At 37.0% G+C, this 14,501-nt stretch overlaps 1 protein-coding gene across 2 annotated transcripts in view; it reads right to left on the reverse strand.

Moving 5' to 3' along the window:
* Positions 1-10,663: 10,663 nt before the first annotated feature.
* Positions 10,664-14,501, reverse strand: part of LOC102481111 (uncharacterized) — an 86,837-nt gene continuing 82,999 nt past the window's right edge. Inside the window, exon 9 of one of the 2 annotated variants that reach the window (XM_006149484.2) lies at positions 10,664-10,851. In XM_006149484.2, coding sequence (XP_006149546.1) covers positions 10,832-10,851 — 20 coding nt within the window. In that variant the 3' untranslated portion in view covers positions 10,664-10,831. The remainder of the gene's footprint in view (positions 10,852-14,501) is intronic. The other variant, XM_006149487.2, reaches the window with a different exon arrangement.

Genomic DNA, 14,501 nt, shown 5'->3' on the forward strand with positions numbered 1-14,501 from the left:
GAAAATGACAAAGAAGTGCAACAACAGACACCAGGAAGTGTTTGTTATCAAAGCCTCTATTACACTTTATTAAACAACTCCCAAACCTCCCTCCATCAACAGTAACTGCTATTCTGTTCTTTATTCCCATGCCTTCAATTAGTTCAGTGGGTATAAACTTACAAGAAGAGCAAATTCCAGGCACCTGCTGTACAACATCTTGCCTAAAGCTCCTATTCTTATACAGTTCCTTGTATTAGGTACTTAAATATCCATCAAGATCATAGAGCTTACGTTTAAGTGTTCTTACTACAAAATGACAACAGAACACAACAAAAACCCACAAAGGGACCCAAGGAAACTTTTGCAAGTGGCAGACATGTTTATTAATTAGATGGTGGTAATAATTACATGAATATATGCATATGCAAATATACACATAATTATTGTCTACTTTAATTATGTGCAGTTTTTATTTTATTAAGGGATTTTTGCTATAGGGTATGCGTGCTCACTGGAGAGACAGAGAGACAGAAAGTGAGAAATCACCCCCCATGGGGGATGGCCATGCCACAATCCCATCTCCTCCATTCTTTCAGGATTTTGAGCTTGCACTTACATGTGTCCGGCGTGAGTTTAAACCACCGGATCTGGGACTTAAACCAGGTCAACTACGTGAGAGTCTAGCAACGTAATCATTATGCCACATCTGCTGGTTCCAATTAAGTGCCGTTTTTGAACATCAATTTTACCTCAGTGAGTGAGGGGGAAAACCATTTTGACATTCTAAGAAAACAGTTTTTTACACTTATTTATTTTCACAGTCTTATGAACAAGAGTGTTGTAGAAAGAGCCAGTTTAAAATCTGGCTCCGCTGTTTATCATTGGTGTGATATATGCTACTTTCATGGTCTCTTTAAGTTTCAGTTTCCTTTTATTTTAAATAATCATGGGTGGTCCAGGTTTTCACAAGAATAAAGTGAGATAGCGAAGCAGTATTGATAGCAAGGCCCAGTGAGTTTGAATTCTACTTTCTAGCTAAGCTATCATAAGCAATGTCCTAACGCATCTGTGCTTAGTTTCTTATTTCAGAGCAAAGATAATAAAAATAGGTCCCTTATGCAGTGGCTGCTATGAGGACTGACTGCGTCTGGAGCTTGGTTAGTACCCAGTGTTGTGTGCTAAGCAGGTGCTGGAAGTGTGGTATTGTTGATGACATCTCCTGCTAGCAGGGAGGACACCACTTTCCTTTTTATTTTTAATCCCTGCTGTCTTCCTGGCATGCTGTAAGCACTTGATGAGGGTGCTGTGCTTTCAGAAGTGATAAAAGCCTGCCCATCATCACTTGTTGTGTGAGCTCCTGTATTAACACGGATCTTTGTCTTGTGTAACACTGATTAGATGGTTATCTAGGCTTTTGACAGTTCTTACCTTTGAAAAATGTTTTTGGTTTTGGTTTTGAGAGATTTTGTCTAGGGTCTTGCATGAGACAAAGGAACACAGAGACAGAAAGCGGGTAATCACCCCCAAGACGAATGGCCGTGCTACAATTCCTTCTTCTCTCCGGATTTTGGACATGCACAGACACGCTCCCGGTGTGAGTTTTAAGCTGCAGGGTCTGGGATTTTACTGCAGTCAATTACATGGAAGTCCAGCAACATAACCGTGAATGCCATTTGCTGGTCCTGAGAAACGCTTTTTAATTGCATAAGAAATATCTGAATATCTTCTCTTGGTTAAAAAAGTTTATAAGGCTAAAATTCACTTCTAAGTTCAAACTTTAGATCCTTACCTAAGGGCAACCATTATATTGCTTTTGATGATTAGTCTTCCTATATTTTACATAGGTGTACGAATTTCCATGTACGTAAGTAGCTACAGCATTCAGGATTCCTGACACACAATCTTTTTTAATATAAATTTTATTTATTATGTGAGAGCGAGAGACTGATGGGGGTGGGAGGAGAAAGGAGGGTAAGACAAGCACCCTCTGCAGGGTCTCATGCCACAATCCCTCCATCTCTGGCATATTTAACACATATTAAATCTCTTAGGATGTGATCATATAAAAGTCACTTATTGTAGAAAAACACCTCTGAACCAATTTAAAAGATGAAATGAGCTACTAAAATCAAAACCCTCCCACTTTTAAGGGAATTTTAATTTTCAGGAGAACCTTTTGTGTTTTGTTCAAATTCATGAATAATGGATGACTTTTCTTTTAAGATGTCTCATTACGTTTGCGGCATACAAATATAAAGTTTCTTAAAATGGCCTCCTGTCAGATACGTATGATTTCTATTTGTCTGCCACTAATGTAATTGACTAAACACTCGAATGTACTGATTATGCTTTCCCTTGTAAACCACTTACTTTATAGGCATAGGCAGCTGTGTTTATGCATCTGTGATTTTCGGGGTTTATTATGAAGTTTTCAGCATGTGATTCAAGAGCAATAGGCAGTCTAAGCACCAGGTACCAGCTGGCAAGCTCTTTACCGACAAAGGCAATCTTCCATCAACAGTTGTCTATGTCATAGTGAAGGGTGCACGCACGCACATACAGCACCACTGCAACCCCGATGACAATGAACATGAAGAAGAAGAAAACTTTACCTTTTTGTGAAGTCATTCATCAACAAAGAACCGAATTTAACCAACAACACAGGAACTTCCTCTCCTGCCCTCCCCGCAATGAAGAACTATGAAGGATGTATTTTTTTAACACAGGAGCTTGGTAGAAATACTCCAAGGCAGTAGAATGAGGAGAGGCAGGCAGAGGGAGGAGAAAGGGAGAAAGACTGCCAGAGAGGATAGCCAACAAGAGAATAAAGAGGAAATCCATGCAGAGAAATAGCAGGGAAATAAGAAGACGAAAGAAGAGTGAGGGGAAATTACTAAGATTTATAAGAAATAGAAAATGACAAAGAAGTGCAACAACAGACACCAGGAAGTGTTTGTTATCAAAGCCTCTATTACACTTTATTAAACAACTCCCAAACCTCCCTCCATCAACAGTAACTGCTATTCTGTTCTTTATTCCCATGCCTTCAATTAGTTCAGTGGGTATAAACTTACAAGAAGAGCAAATTCCAGGCACCTGCTGTACAACATCTTGCCTAAAGCTCCTATTCTTATACAGTTCCTTGTATTAGGTACTTAAATATCCATCAAGATCATAGAGCTTACGTTTAAGTGTTCTTACTACAAAATGACAACAGAACACAACAAAAACCCACAAAGGGACCCAAGGAAACTTTTGCAAGTGGCAGACATGTTTATTAATTAGATGGTGGTAATAATTACATGAATATATGCATATGCAAATATACACATAATTATTGTCTACTTTAATTATGTGCAGTTTTTATTTTATTAAGGGATTTTTGCTATAGGGTATGCGTGCTCACTGGAGAGACAGAGAGACAGAAAGTGAGAAATCACCCCCCATGGGGGATGGCCATGCCACAATCCCATCTCCTCCATTCTTTCAGGATTTTGAGCTTGCACTTACATGTGTCCGGCGTGAGTTTAAACCACCGGATCTGGGACTTAAACCAGGTCAACTACGTGAGAGTCTAGCAACGTAATCATTATGCCACATCTGCTGGTTCCAATTAAGTGCCGTTTTTGAACATCAATTTTACCTCAGTGAGTGAGGGGGAAAACCATTTTGACATTCTAAGAAAACAGTTTTTTACACTTATTTATTTTCACAGTCTTATGAACAAGAGTGTTGTAGAAAGAGCCAGTTTAAAATCTGGCTCCGCTGTTTATCATTGGTGTGATATATGCTACTTTCATGGTCTCTTTAAGTTTCAGTTTCCTTTTATTTTAAATAATCATGGGTGGTCCAGGTTTTCACAAGAATAAAGTGAGATAGCGAAGCAGTATTGATAGCAAGGCCCAGTGAGTTTGAATTCTACTTTCTAGCTAAGCTATCATAAGCAATGTCCTAACGCATCTGTGCTTAGTTTCTTATTTCAGAGCAAAGATAATAAAAATAGGTCCCTTATGCAGTGGCTGCTATGAGGACTGACTGCGTCTGGAGCTTGGTTAGTACCCAGTGTTGTGTGCTAAGCAGGTGCTGGAAGTGTGGTATTGTTGATGACATCTCCTGCTAGCAGGGAGGACACCACTTTCCTTTTTATTTTTAATCCCTGCTGTCTTCCTGGCATGCTGTAAGCACTTGATGAGGGTGCTGTGCTTTCAGAAGTGATAAAAGCCTGCCCATCATCACTTGTTGTGTGAGCTCCTGTATTAACACGGATCTTTGTCTTGTGTAACACTGATTAGATGGTTATCTAGGCTTTTGACAGTTCTTACCTTTGAAAAATGTTTTTGGTTTTGGTTTTGAGAGATTTTGTCTAGGGTCTTGCATGAGACAAAGGAACACAGAGACAGAAAGCGGGTAATCACCCCCAAGACGAATGGCCGTGCTACAATTCCTTCTTCTCTCCGGATTTTGGACATGCACAGACACGCTCCCGGTGTGAGTTTTAAGCTGCAGGGTCTGGGATTTTACTGCAGTCAATTACATGGAAGTCCAGCAACATAACCGTGAATGCCATTTGCTGGTCCTGAGAAACGCTTTTTAATTGCATAAGAAATATCTGAATATCTTCTCTTGGTTAAAAAAGTTTATAAGGCTAAAATTCACTTCTAAGTTCAAACTTTAGATCCTTACCTAAGGGCAACCATTATATTGCTTTTGATGATTAGTCTTCCTATATTTTACATAGGTGTACGAATTTCCATGTACGTAAGTAGCTACAGCATTCAGGATTCCTGACACACAATCTTTTTTAATATAAATTTTATTTATTATGTGAGAGCGAGAGACTGATGGGGGTGGGAGGAGAAAGGAGGGTAAGACAAGCACCCTCTGCAGGGTCTCATGCCACAATCCCTCCACCCACAGTCTTCCCAGCCAAGATCATGGATGTGCAGGCCCAGCATCCACAGTCTTCACAACCAGCCAAGATCATGGATGTGCAGGCCCAGCACATACAGGTCAGCCAGGGAACTGAACCCACAATCTTCCATATGGATCTAGCATCATTTGAGCAGCACATTACTGCTCTGCCATCCCAGTATCTTTTAATATTTATGTTATCAATAGTGATATTTGCACTTTCATTTCTAGAATTAGTATTTGTGTATTCATTTTTTCTTTTCTTTTTGTTGGGGGGAGGAGAGTTTCTGGCCAGAGGTTTTCCAACTTTATTGACCTTTTCAAAGAATCAGCTTTTGGTTTTGTTGCTTTTCTTTGTTTGTTTCCTGTTTTCAGTTAATTGATTTCTGCTTTAGCCTTTTGTTGTTGCTGTTTGTTTGGGCTGTTTTCTTTTTTTTTAGGAGGAGGGTTAATATTGTTGTGCCATAAAGCTCATGTACTAGCTGGAGAGAGAGAAAGGGAAAGCTAGAAATCACTCCCTACGGGGGATTGCCATCCTCCAATTCCTTCTCCTCCTGAGATTTCAGGCATGCGTGCAAACACACATGGTGTGATTTTCAAGCTGTCAGGGACTTGAACCATGGTCAGCCGCATGGTAATCAAATTTTATTTTCCCTAAGAGAAATGTTTCTTTTTTTAAAAAAAAAAAAAAGAATTATTTTATTTCACTTTATTTATTTATTTTTTGATTTGATCAGAGAGGGACAAAGCAAGAGCCAGGCAGGGTGGGGGATGTAGAGAAAGAGAGAGAAAGAAAAAAAGCCACCAGGTCTGGGACTTGAACTGCGGTTGATCATGTGGGAATCCAGTGTCTTTAACAACCACAGCACCTACTGGCCCTATGGGAATCAAATTTTAAATTATATTTTCACTTTTATTCAGTTCAAAATATTTTGACATTGCTCTTAACTTCTTTTTCACCTATGTTTTATTTAGAAGTCTGCTGTTTAGTCTCTGAATACTTTGAGATTTTTCAGTTCTCTTTCTGTTATTGATTTTTAGTTTATTCCATTGTGGCCTGGGATCACACTTTGATGGTTTCTGTTATTTTAAATTTGTTGAAGCATGTCCTACTACCCAGAATGTGGACTAACTTGGTGAATATTATATGTGTACTTGAAAAGAATCTTGCTGTTCTTGGATGAAATAGTCTACATATGTCAATTAGATCCAGTTGACTGATGGTGCTGCTCAGTTCAACTGGATCCCTCTCACTTTTCTGCCTGCTGTAACTGTCCATTCCTATAGAGGGAGAAGTCCCCAATGATGATAGATTTTTCTATTTCTCCTTGCAGGCCTCTCAATTTTTGCCTCATGAATTTTGGTGCTTTGTTGTTAGGCACATACATGTTAAGGATTTTTATGTCTTCTTGGAAAATTGACTTTTTTATCCTTATGCAGTGTTTCTTTTTATCCTTGATCATTTTCCTTGTTCTGAAATTAATTTAACTACTCATGCTTGCTTCAGCAGCACATATACTAAAGTTGAAACTAATTTTACGACGCCAGGGTTCTTTTGGTTGATGTTAGCACAGTGTGTCTTTCCTATCCCAATTCTTTTCTATTGAGTCTTTTTATTTAAGCTGGGGTCTTCTGTAGATCATACATAGTTTGGTCTTTTTTTAAAAAACCCGCTCAGTTTCTGTTTTTAATTGGTGTATTCAGATCATCAATATTTAAAGTGATTGTTGATATAGCTGAATGAATATCAACCATATTTGTTATTCTTTTCTATTTGTCACCCTTGTTCTTTTTTTTAACTTTTTCTACCATTTCTAGTTTTAATAGAGCAATTTATATTTTCTGTCTTAGACTAAAAATAGCACTTAAAAAATTTCAAGTGGGACCAGCAGTTAGCATAATGGCTATGTTGCTGGACTCCCATGTAGTCGACCGCGGTTCAAGTCCTGGATCCAGTGGCTTAAAACTCACGCTGGGCACTTGTGCGTGCGTGCCCAAGATCCTGAGAGGAGAATGGAGGAGAGGGGATTGTGGTGTGGCCATCCCCCCTGGGGGGGTGATATCTCGCTTTCTGTCTCTCTGTCTCTTTGGTGAGCACACACGCCCTACAGCAAAAACCTCTAAAAAAAAAAATTTGAAGTGGTTGCTCTACCGTTTGCAATATCCATATACATTTACAATAAATCCAAGCTCACTCTTAAATAACACTGTATCACTTCATGAGTAGAGCAGATAGCTTAGAGTAGTCCCAGTTCCCTTCTCCTGTCCCCTCTATCATTGCTATCATTCATTATCACTTGCCAATAAGCTATAGTAACCAAATATATTGCTGCTATTACTACTTTGAACAAACTGTCACCAGAGCAATTAAAAATTAGAAAAGTAAAATATTTTGTTAGTCTCATTTATACCTCTTTAACACTTTCTTTATGTTGATCCAAGTTTTCAATCCAAGTTTTTTTTTCAAAATAATTTTTTGTTTGTTTTTGTTTTTAATTTACTGTAGGGTACATACAGTGTCCAAAGACAGAAAAAGAGAAAGAAAAGGTGAGAAAGCACCCCCCTGGGGGAATATTCGTGACATAATCCCTTCTCCTCCATCCTCCTTTGGGGATTTTAGCATGCATGCACAAGTGTCCAGTGTGTTTTTCAAGCCACCAGCTCTGGGACTTGAACAGTGCAATTGGCCATGTGGTATCCACTCCACCTTAACTACTGATCTGAGAACTTCTTTTAAAAGCAGTTTATTTATTTCTTCCATGAGAAAGACAGACAGATTGGTACTCCCGATAGGGTCCCCATGCTGTAGTCCACCCCCATCCCCACTGGTCCAGTTCATGGGAAGCACACATGCTTTCAGGGAGGTTCCAGGATATGAACCCAGGACCTTCCTCACATGGGTCCACTTGCATTACCACTGTGCCACTGACTCCTTTAAAGAATTTCTAACATTTCATTTGTGTAGGTCTACTGGCAACAAATACCTTCGATTTTTGTTCGCCTGAGGGAATCTTCATTTCTCCTTAACTTTTGAAGGACAATTTTAGCCAGAATTCTAAGTTAGTGGGAATTTTTCCCCCAAACAGTTTAAAATTTCACTCTACTCTCTTCTTGATGGTGTGGTTTCTGAAGATAAGTCTCATGGAACTCTTACCTTTTCTCCTCTGTAAATAAGGTGCTTTTTCTCCTCTGGTTTCTTTCAAGATTTTCTACAGTTTGTAATATGCCTGAGTATAGTTTTGCCTTGGTTTTTTGTTTTGTTTAGCATTTATCCTGATTGATATTCTCTGGGCTTCCTAGACCTATGGTTTGGTGTCTGTCATTCATTTTGGAAAGTTCTCATTCCTAATTATCTCAAACGTTTCTTCTTTTCTTTCTTCTCCTTTTATTCTTTCTGGTGTCCCTATTATATATGCTATAGCTTTTGTAATTCTTGGATTATTATTCTTGCATAAACTGTTATTTATTTTCATTCCTTTTTTTCCCCTTGATTTTCAATTTAGGAAGTTTCTGTGGATATATCTTCAAGCTCCCTGATTCTTTCCTCAGTCATGTGCAGTCCAATGATGTGCTTATCCAAAACACTCTTCATTTCTGTTAGCATTTGATTTCTAGCATTTTTTAAATTATTTCTTAATGCTTCCTTCTCTCTGTTTATATTACCTATTTATTCCTGCACTTTGTATACCTTTTCTATTAGAGCCCTTAGCATATTAACCATTATTTTAAATTCCTAATCTGATAAGTCTGAAATCTCTGCCACATCTGAATCCGATTCTGGTGTTTGGTTTGTCTCTGCAGACTGTATTTTTTGCCTTTTAGCATGGTTCATCTTTTTTTGTTGAATACTAGATATGATATATTGGGTAGAAGTAACTGAATGCACCTCTAATGTGGAGTTCTATATTTATCTTGTTGGAAATTAGGTTATATTTACTGTTTGCTGTAGCTGTTACTATCAGAGACTAAACACTTCCTCTGAGGTCATTGCTTACATCTCCTCTGTTGACTTTGAGTGTTCTAGAAACTCTCTTTTAAAAACTGTATTTATTCTTCCATGAGTAAGAGAGAAAGAGAGAGAGAGAGATGCAATACCCTCCTTCGGGTCTTGACTCAGTGGTTTACTCCACTTTCAACTGTCTCCAGATTATGGGCGAAACCATGCCCAGAGTACTCAGGAAAGCCGCTGGACATGAACCTGGAACCTTCATCTGCACGCTGTCTCCCAGAGCATTGCATTTTACTATTGTGCCACTGTTTGGCCCAGACTCCTTAAACAGACCAAGTTTTGCAGTTTTTTTTGTTGTAATACTTAGCATTTATACAGGAACCCTGTTTATGTTGTGTCCCTAGACTGTGATCTTCATAAATGCTTCTCAGCGTTTACTCACCACCCCCAACTTCTTAAATGAGACAGGAATTTAAAAGCAGCTTGAGTTAGGTATTTCTCTTCCTCCACATCAAAGGCTGAGGGATTAGTTCCCTTTTTCCACATTGGTTAGACTCTGATAAACCCCTGATAAACCCCTTTGGTGGGCATTGGTAAAATAGATTCCTTGAGGTCAAGTTTTTGCTAAAGACAACAGAAAGTTCTGAATGTTTTTTCAAAATGGTTAGTTTGTCACCCCTCTTGTTGGTTGTCTATTTAACAGATTGCTAAAAACTGCAATTTAAATAAAAGCCAAGTCCTTCCTTATGTATCTCATTTTATTTCTCCATAAACAAGCTCACATTTGTCTTTTACACAAAAAGTCTACCATCTTGCCAGTATTTTCTGAAAATAAAAGTATAGGTATATAGATATATAGTTATAACAAAAACTTTAAATATGACATCTTTATGGAAGAATATAGGCAGGATAATATTTTTTTAATTCAAGCATAATTTAGTGAACTATTAAGGGTGACAAAATTTACAATGGAGAAGATAATTTGTAATAGAGAAAATAAAGAAAATGAGAAAGAGAAAGAATTGCAGGTAAGAAATCAGGGCAGAAGGGTAACAACCCCCCCTGAGCTTAATAGTCTCTAATTACTCACCTATTATAAAATTTCATGGATCAGATAGGGAAGATTAAAATAAAAAAAGTTTCCATCTTGAGTAAGATTTTATTTTCAAGTAAAGATTGAAGAAGACAGAGAAAGGTTTCTTTAGGTAGTCCTAAAGAAAATAACCAAAATTATTGATTTATTGAAATTGTACTTTAGGAGAGTACATGAAGTAGAATAATATCCTGAAGAAGAGAACATTGAAGAGCAATTGCTCAACACCCTTCAAAGGTATGTACTTGTGTTAGAAAAGATCGTAAGCGCACTAAGACAGAGTGATAGTGTAGAAAACCTGGCCTAGAAACCAGGTGTTTCATAAACCTCATAACATAGGTAAACTTATCAATATTTACACTGTCTTGCTTGATAATATTGCAAAAGCATAATAAGAAGGTATTTGTTTAAAAAACACAGAGTAAATTGAGACATGCAAAGAAAAACTGTGGTACCAGCAAAGAGTCCACCACAGCTTGCTTTTCTAACCAAGGATGTTAAATACAAATATCACAGAACACAATATTTCTGGGAGCTGCCAGGTGGTGTGATGGTTAAGGGCACTGGACTCCCACATGGCTGACCACAGTTCAAGTCCTGGACCTGGCAACTTGCTTTCTCATTTTCCCTCCCCCCGCCACTCTGTCCCTCTCTGATCAAATTAAAACATAATAAATAAATAAAATAAAGTAAAATAATTATTTTTTAAAAAGAACACAATATTTCCGATAGCATGGTTGCTGTGATATAATTTGCCTGGTGGAAATAGCAGCTGAATTTATCTATTTTCCAAGGAAAATGCTGTTGCAGAGCAAAACACATGAATGACTCTTGGCATGAGACATACACGATGGCCTTCCATTTCTCCTCATCCTACTTCTTGTTCTTTTCTTTGTTTACCATTGCTCTTCAGAATCTCGAAAAAGAAAAAAGAAAAGAAAAATACATTTATTTTTATAATGTTATGGAAGTCTGTGCAGCATATCGTCTGTTTATTATAATACAAAATCTAATAAGAATATTAGCTGCTCATATCTAAGTAGAAAAGTTACAGTGATGTCTATTTTCTTCATTTTTTCTTCATTTTCCCAAATTTTCTGCAGTGATTACATACTATATAATAGTAAGCAAACACATTTAAAGGAACACAAAGGTATATCTGTTTTATTCCAGGCAGGAACTTTTTGGTTCTATTGTCATTTTGATATGTTGTTATAAATGGAGAGACAGTAAATAGAGGATTAAACACAGCAAACTGATTATTAAACAGGTTTGGAGGAAGAAATGATGAGGGGAAATTTTCATGCTACAAATGGGTACTTGTGAAGATGTTCAAAAATTTTTTTAAATCTAAAATAATACATGGGTGATGTAAAAAAGAAAAAAAAAGTTAAAAAATAATTACCAATATGTGTTTTGTTGTTATGCTAAACAACCAATTGACCTGTTGTTTCTCAGAACCTAATAAAGTGTTAATCTTTTATTTATATGGCCACATGTGACATGTGCTTACCACTGACAGCGTGATGGAGAGAGAGAGAAAGGGAGGAGAGACAGAGAGAGCACTCTCCAATCGAGGCATGGTCATGTGACAATGCCTTCTCTTCCATTTTTCCATCCTGTCAGGTATTTGGGTATGCATATACATGTGCCTGGTATGTTTTTGATCCCCCAAGGCTGGGATTTGAACCACAGTGAATCATGTGGAATCTGGCTGCCTTAACTACTGCACTACGCAGCTGGCCCCTAGTACATTTTATTTGATAGTTTAAATTAATATCTCGATATAAGCATACTCTTTTAACTAATTGGTTAGCAATTACAAATGTAAATATAGAACATTTATTGTTGATAATATTGCTGCTGTATCGCAGATGAGCCCTGTTTATTAATTCGATGACATACGGATGACTTTTTTTAAAAAAAGAATTATCCAGGGACCAGCAGTTGCTGTAATGGCTATGTCGCTGGACTCCAAGTCCCAGACTTGGTGGCTTAAACTCATGCCGGGCATGTATGCATGAATGCCCAAGATCCCAAAACAAGAATGGAGGAGAAGGGATTGTGGTGGGGCCATCCTCCCTCAGGGATGATTTCTCTCTTTCTATCTCTCTGTCTGTCTTTGTCTTTCTGGTGAGCACACGCCCCCTACAGCAAAAACTTCTTAAAAAAAAAAAAAAGAATTATCCATTCGATTTATTTATTTATTATTTTAATTTGTTATAGGGCACTTGTGCTCATCAGAAAAAGAGAGGGAACATGAATTCCAGAACTCAAACAGTGGTCTGCCAAATAGGAGTCCAGAATCTCAACCACCATGCCACCTACTGAGCTATTATTATTACCTCTTTTAACAGCAATACTTACTTCATTTAATGCAAAATATGTTACAATCAGACCAGTATTTTTCAACTAAAGAGAACTTTTTGCAAGTATCATTAACTCTAAGGTATATTTGCATTAATTAACACTTGACTTACACTGAAATGTGCTTAGGGATCGAGTGCCATCGCTCTTTCTTTTTATTTTGTTACTTTATGCATTGTTACCTAGAAACCTGCACAGATCTACCATTCTCCAAGTCAGCTATGGGAACCCAGAGGTCTAGAGAACACAAGGAAAGTTCAAGACTAATGGACTCAAGCAGAAAAATAGGTAAGACATTTATGGGACACAGAAATGGATGATTATCTGTTGATAATGGTATCTTCATCTTGACTGGTATAAACTGTATTCACGTTGGGTAAATTTGCTTTACAAGTAGTAACGATGTATAGTGATTGAATGTATAAAATTAATAAATTAAAAATAAAATTTTTAAAAAAGACTAATGGACTAGAATTTTCCAGTTAAAGGCCCATATGAATTCTATTTCACCACCACCTACATTTGCATTAAATATACTTTGAGATTAGGAAACTGAGTATCAGTATTCCATCCAAATGTTAGACAAATGGTATTTGGGCATAAGAACTGTGGTAGTATTTAAGGTTCTTCATGAATATTCCTGTTCTATATTTCTGGGCAAATGGTGATAATGTACTTTCCTTGAACTCACGGTGGTCAAGTAACTTGCTCTGCCAATAAAATAAGAGTGGAAGCAATCAATGTCATATTTTTCCGTGCTGTAATCTCCATCTGTATTACTAATGTCTGTATTACTAATGTCTCTTACTAGGTTTGAAAGAGAGGTGCCATTTACTTGGCCCTCTGAAATAATTGCAGTAAGAACTGCTTTGTCTATTTTCTTCTTTGTCTTCTCTGAAGAATAATTTTTTAAGATTAAGGCTGTAAATTTCCTTCTGAATCAGGTTTCACTGGGTCTCAATTTATGAAGAGAAATGTTCTTTTCATTGGATTTTACATAGTTTGTAAAAAGTATTTTTATTTCTTCTCTGATGTGTAAGTTGTATCTAAAAATAAGGTACTTAATTGCCAAAAATTATGTTTTTTGGAGTCATTTTTTTCAATTTATTTCTAATTTTATTAGACTATGATAAGATAATGTGACTGGTGACATATTTCCTTCTCCAAATGTATCAAAGTTTTCTTTGTAGTTGAGGACATAATCAGTTTTATAACTCTTCTACAGCTATGAGACAAGTTTATTCTCTAGCCAAGGGATATAAGGTATGTTCATACGCACATGCATTACCATTGCATCACATTTTTACTATACTATATAATTCTCTAAGTTGTGTTAATTTTGCTCAAACATGTATTAAACACTCACTATATTTTCTACTTTAAGAAAACTTCTTTGGGGCCAGCAGGTGGTATAGTGATTAAGGCACTGCACTCTCACATGGCCAGCTGCATTTCGACTCCTGGACCTGGCAGCTTGAAACTCATGCCAGTTGGTGTGCCTCTGTAACCAAAAGTTTGAGAGAATGAAGGAGACGTGATTGCAGCTTGCCATACCCATGGGGGGTGATTTCAAACTTTCTGTCTCTCTCTGTCTCCCCTACAAACACATGTGCCCTATAACAAAAATCTCTTAAAAGAAAAAGAAAAAGAAGACGTCTTTGTATATCTGATAGTATTTACTTTATGTGTTTAGTTATTATCTCATTTTATTCATACAGATTGATGTCTACATATTTTGTGGATCATATTTTTTCATTATAAATTTTTTAAAGCATTTATTTATTTTTAATTTTTGACATAGAGCAGAGAGAGAGACAGAGAAAGAAAAAGTGAGAAATCACCCACTGGAGGGTATGACCAAATTGCCAATCCTTTTTCTTCTATTCTCCTCTTGGGATTTTGGGCATGCACACACATGTGCACAGCATGATTTTCAAGCTATTTGGTCAGGGACTTAAATTGTTCAATTGGCCATATGGGACCCAGCAGCCTCAGCCTCCATCCCATTTTCATTATGAAATTATCCTTATATCTTTTTTAGTGTTTTTACTCTAATTCCACATTATCTGGTATTAATGTTGTCATATTTATTTTTGTTAGTTTGTCTAGTGTCTCATTTTCTACTCTCACATTTTTAATATTTCTATATTATTTTACTTTGGGTGTTTCCAATAAGATGCTCCCAACTAAGTTTATTTT

This window comes from Tupaia chinensis, unplaced genomic scaffold (genome assembly GCF_000334495.1).
Source record: "Tupaia chinensis unplaced genomic scaffold, TupChi_1.0 Scaffold000264_1, whole genome shotgun sequence".
In the NCBI taxonomy this organism is placed as follows: Eukaryota; Metazoa; Chordata; class Mammalia; order Scandentia; family Tupaiidae; genus Tupaia; species Tupaia belangeri.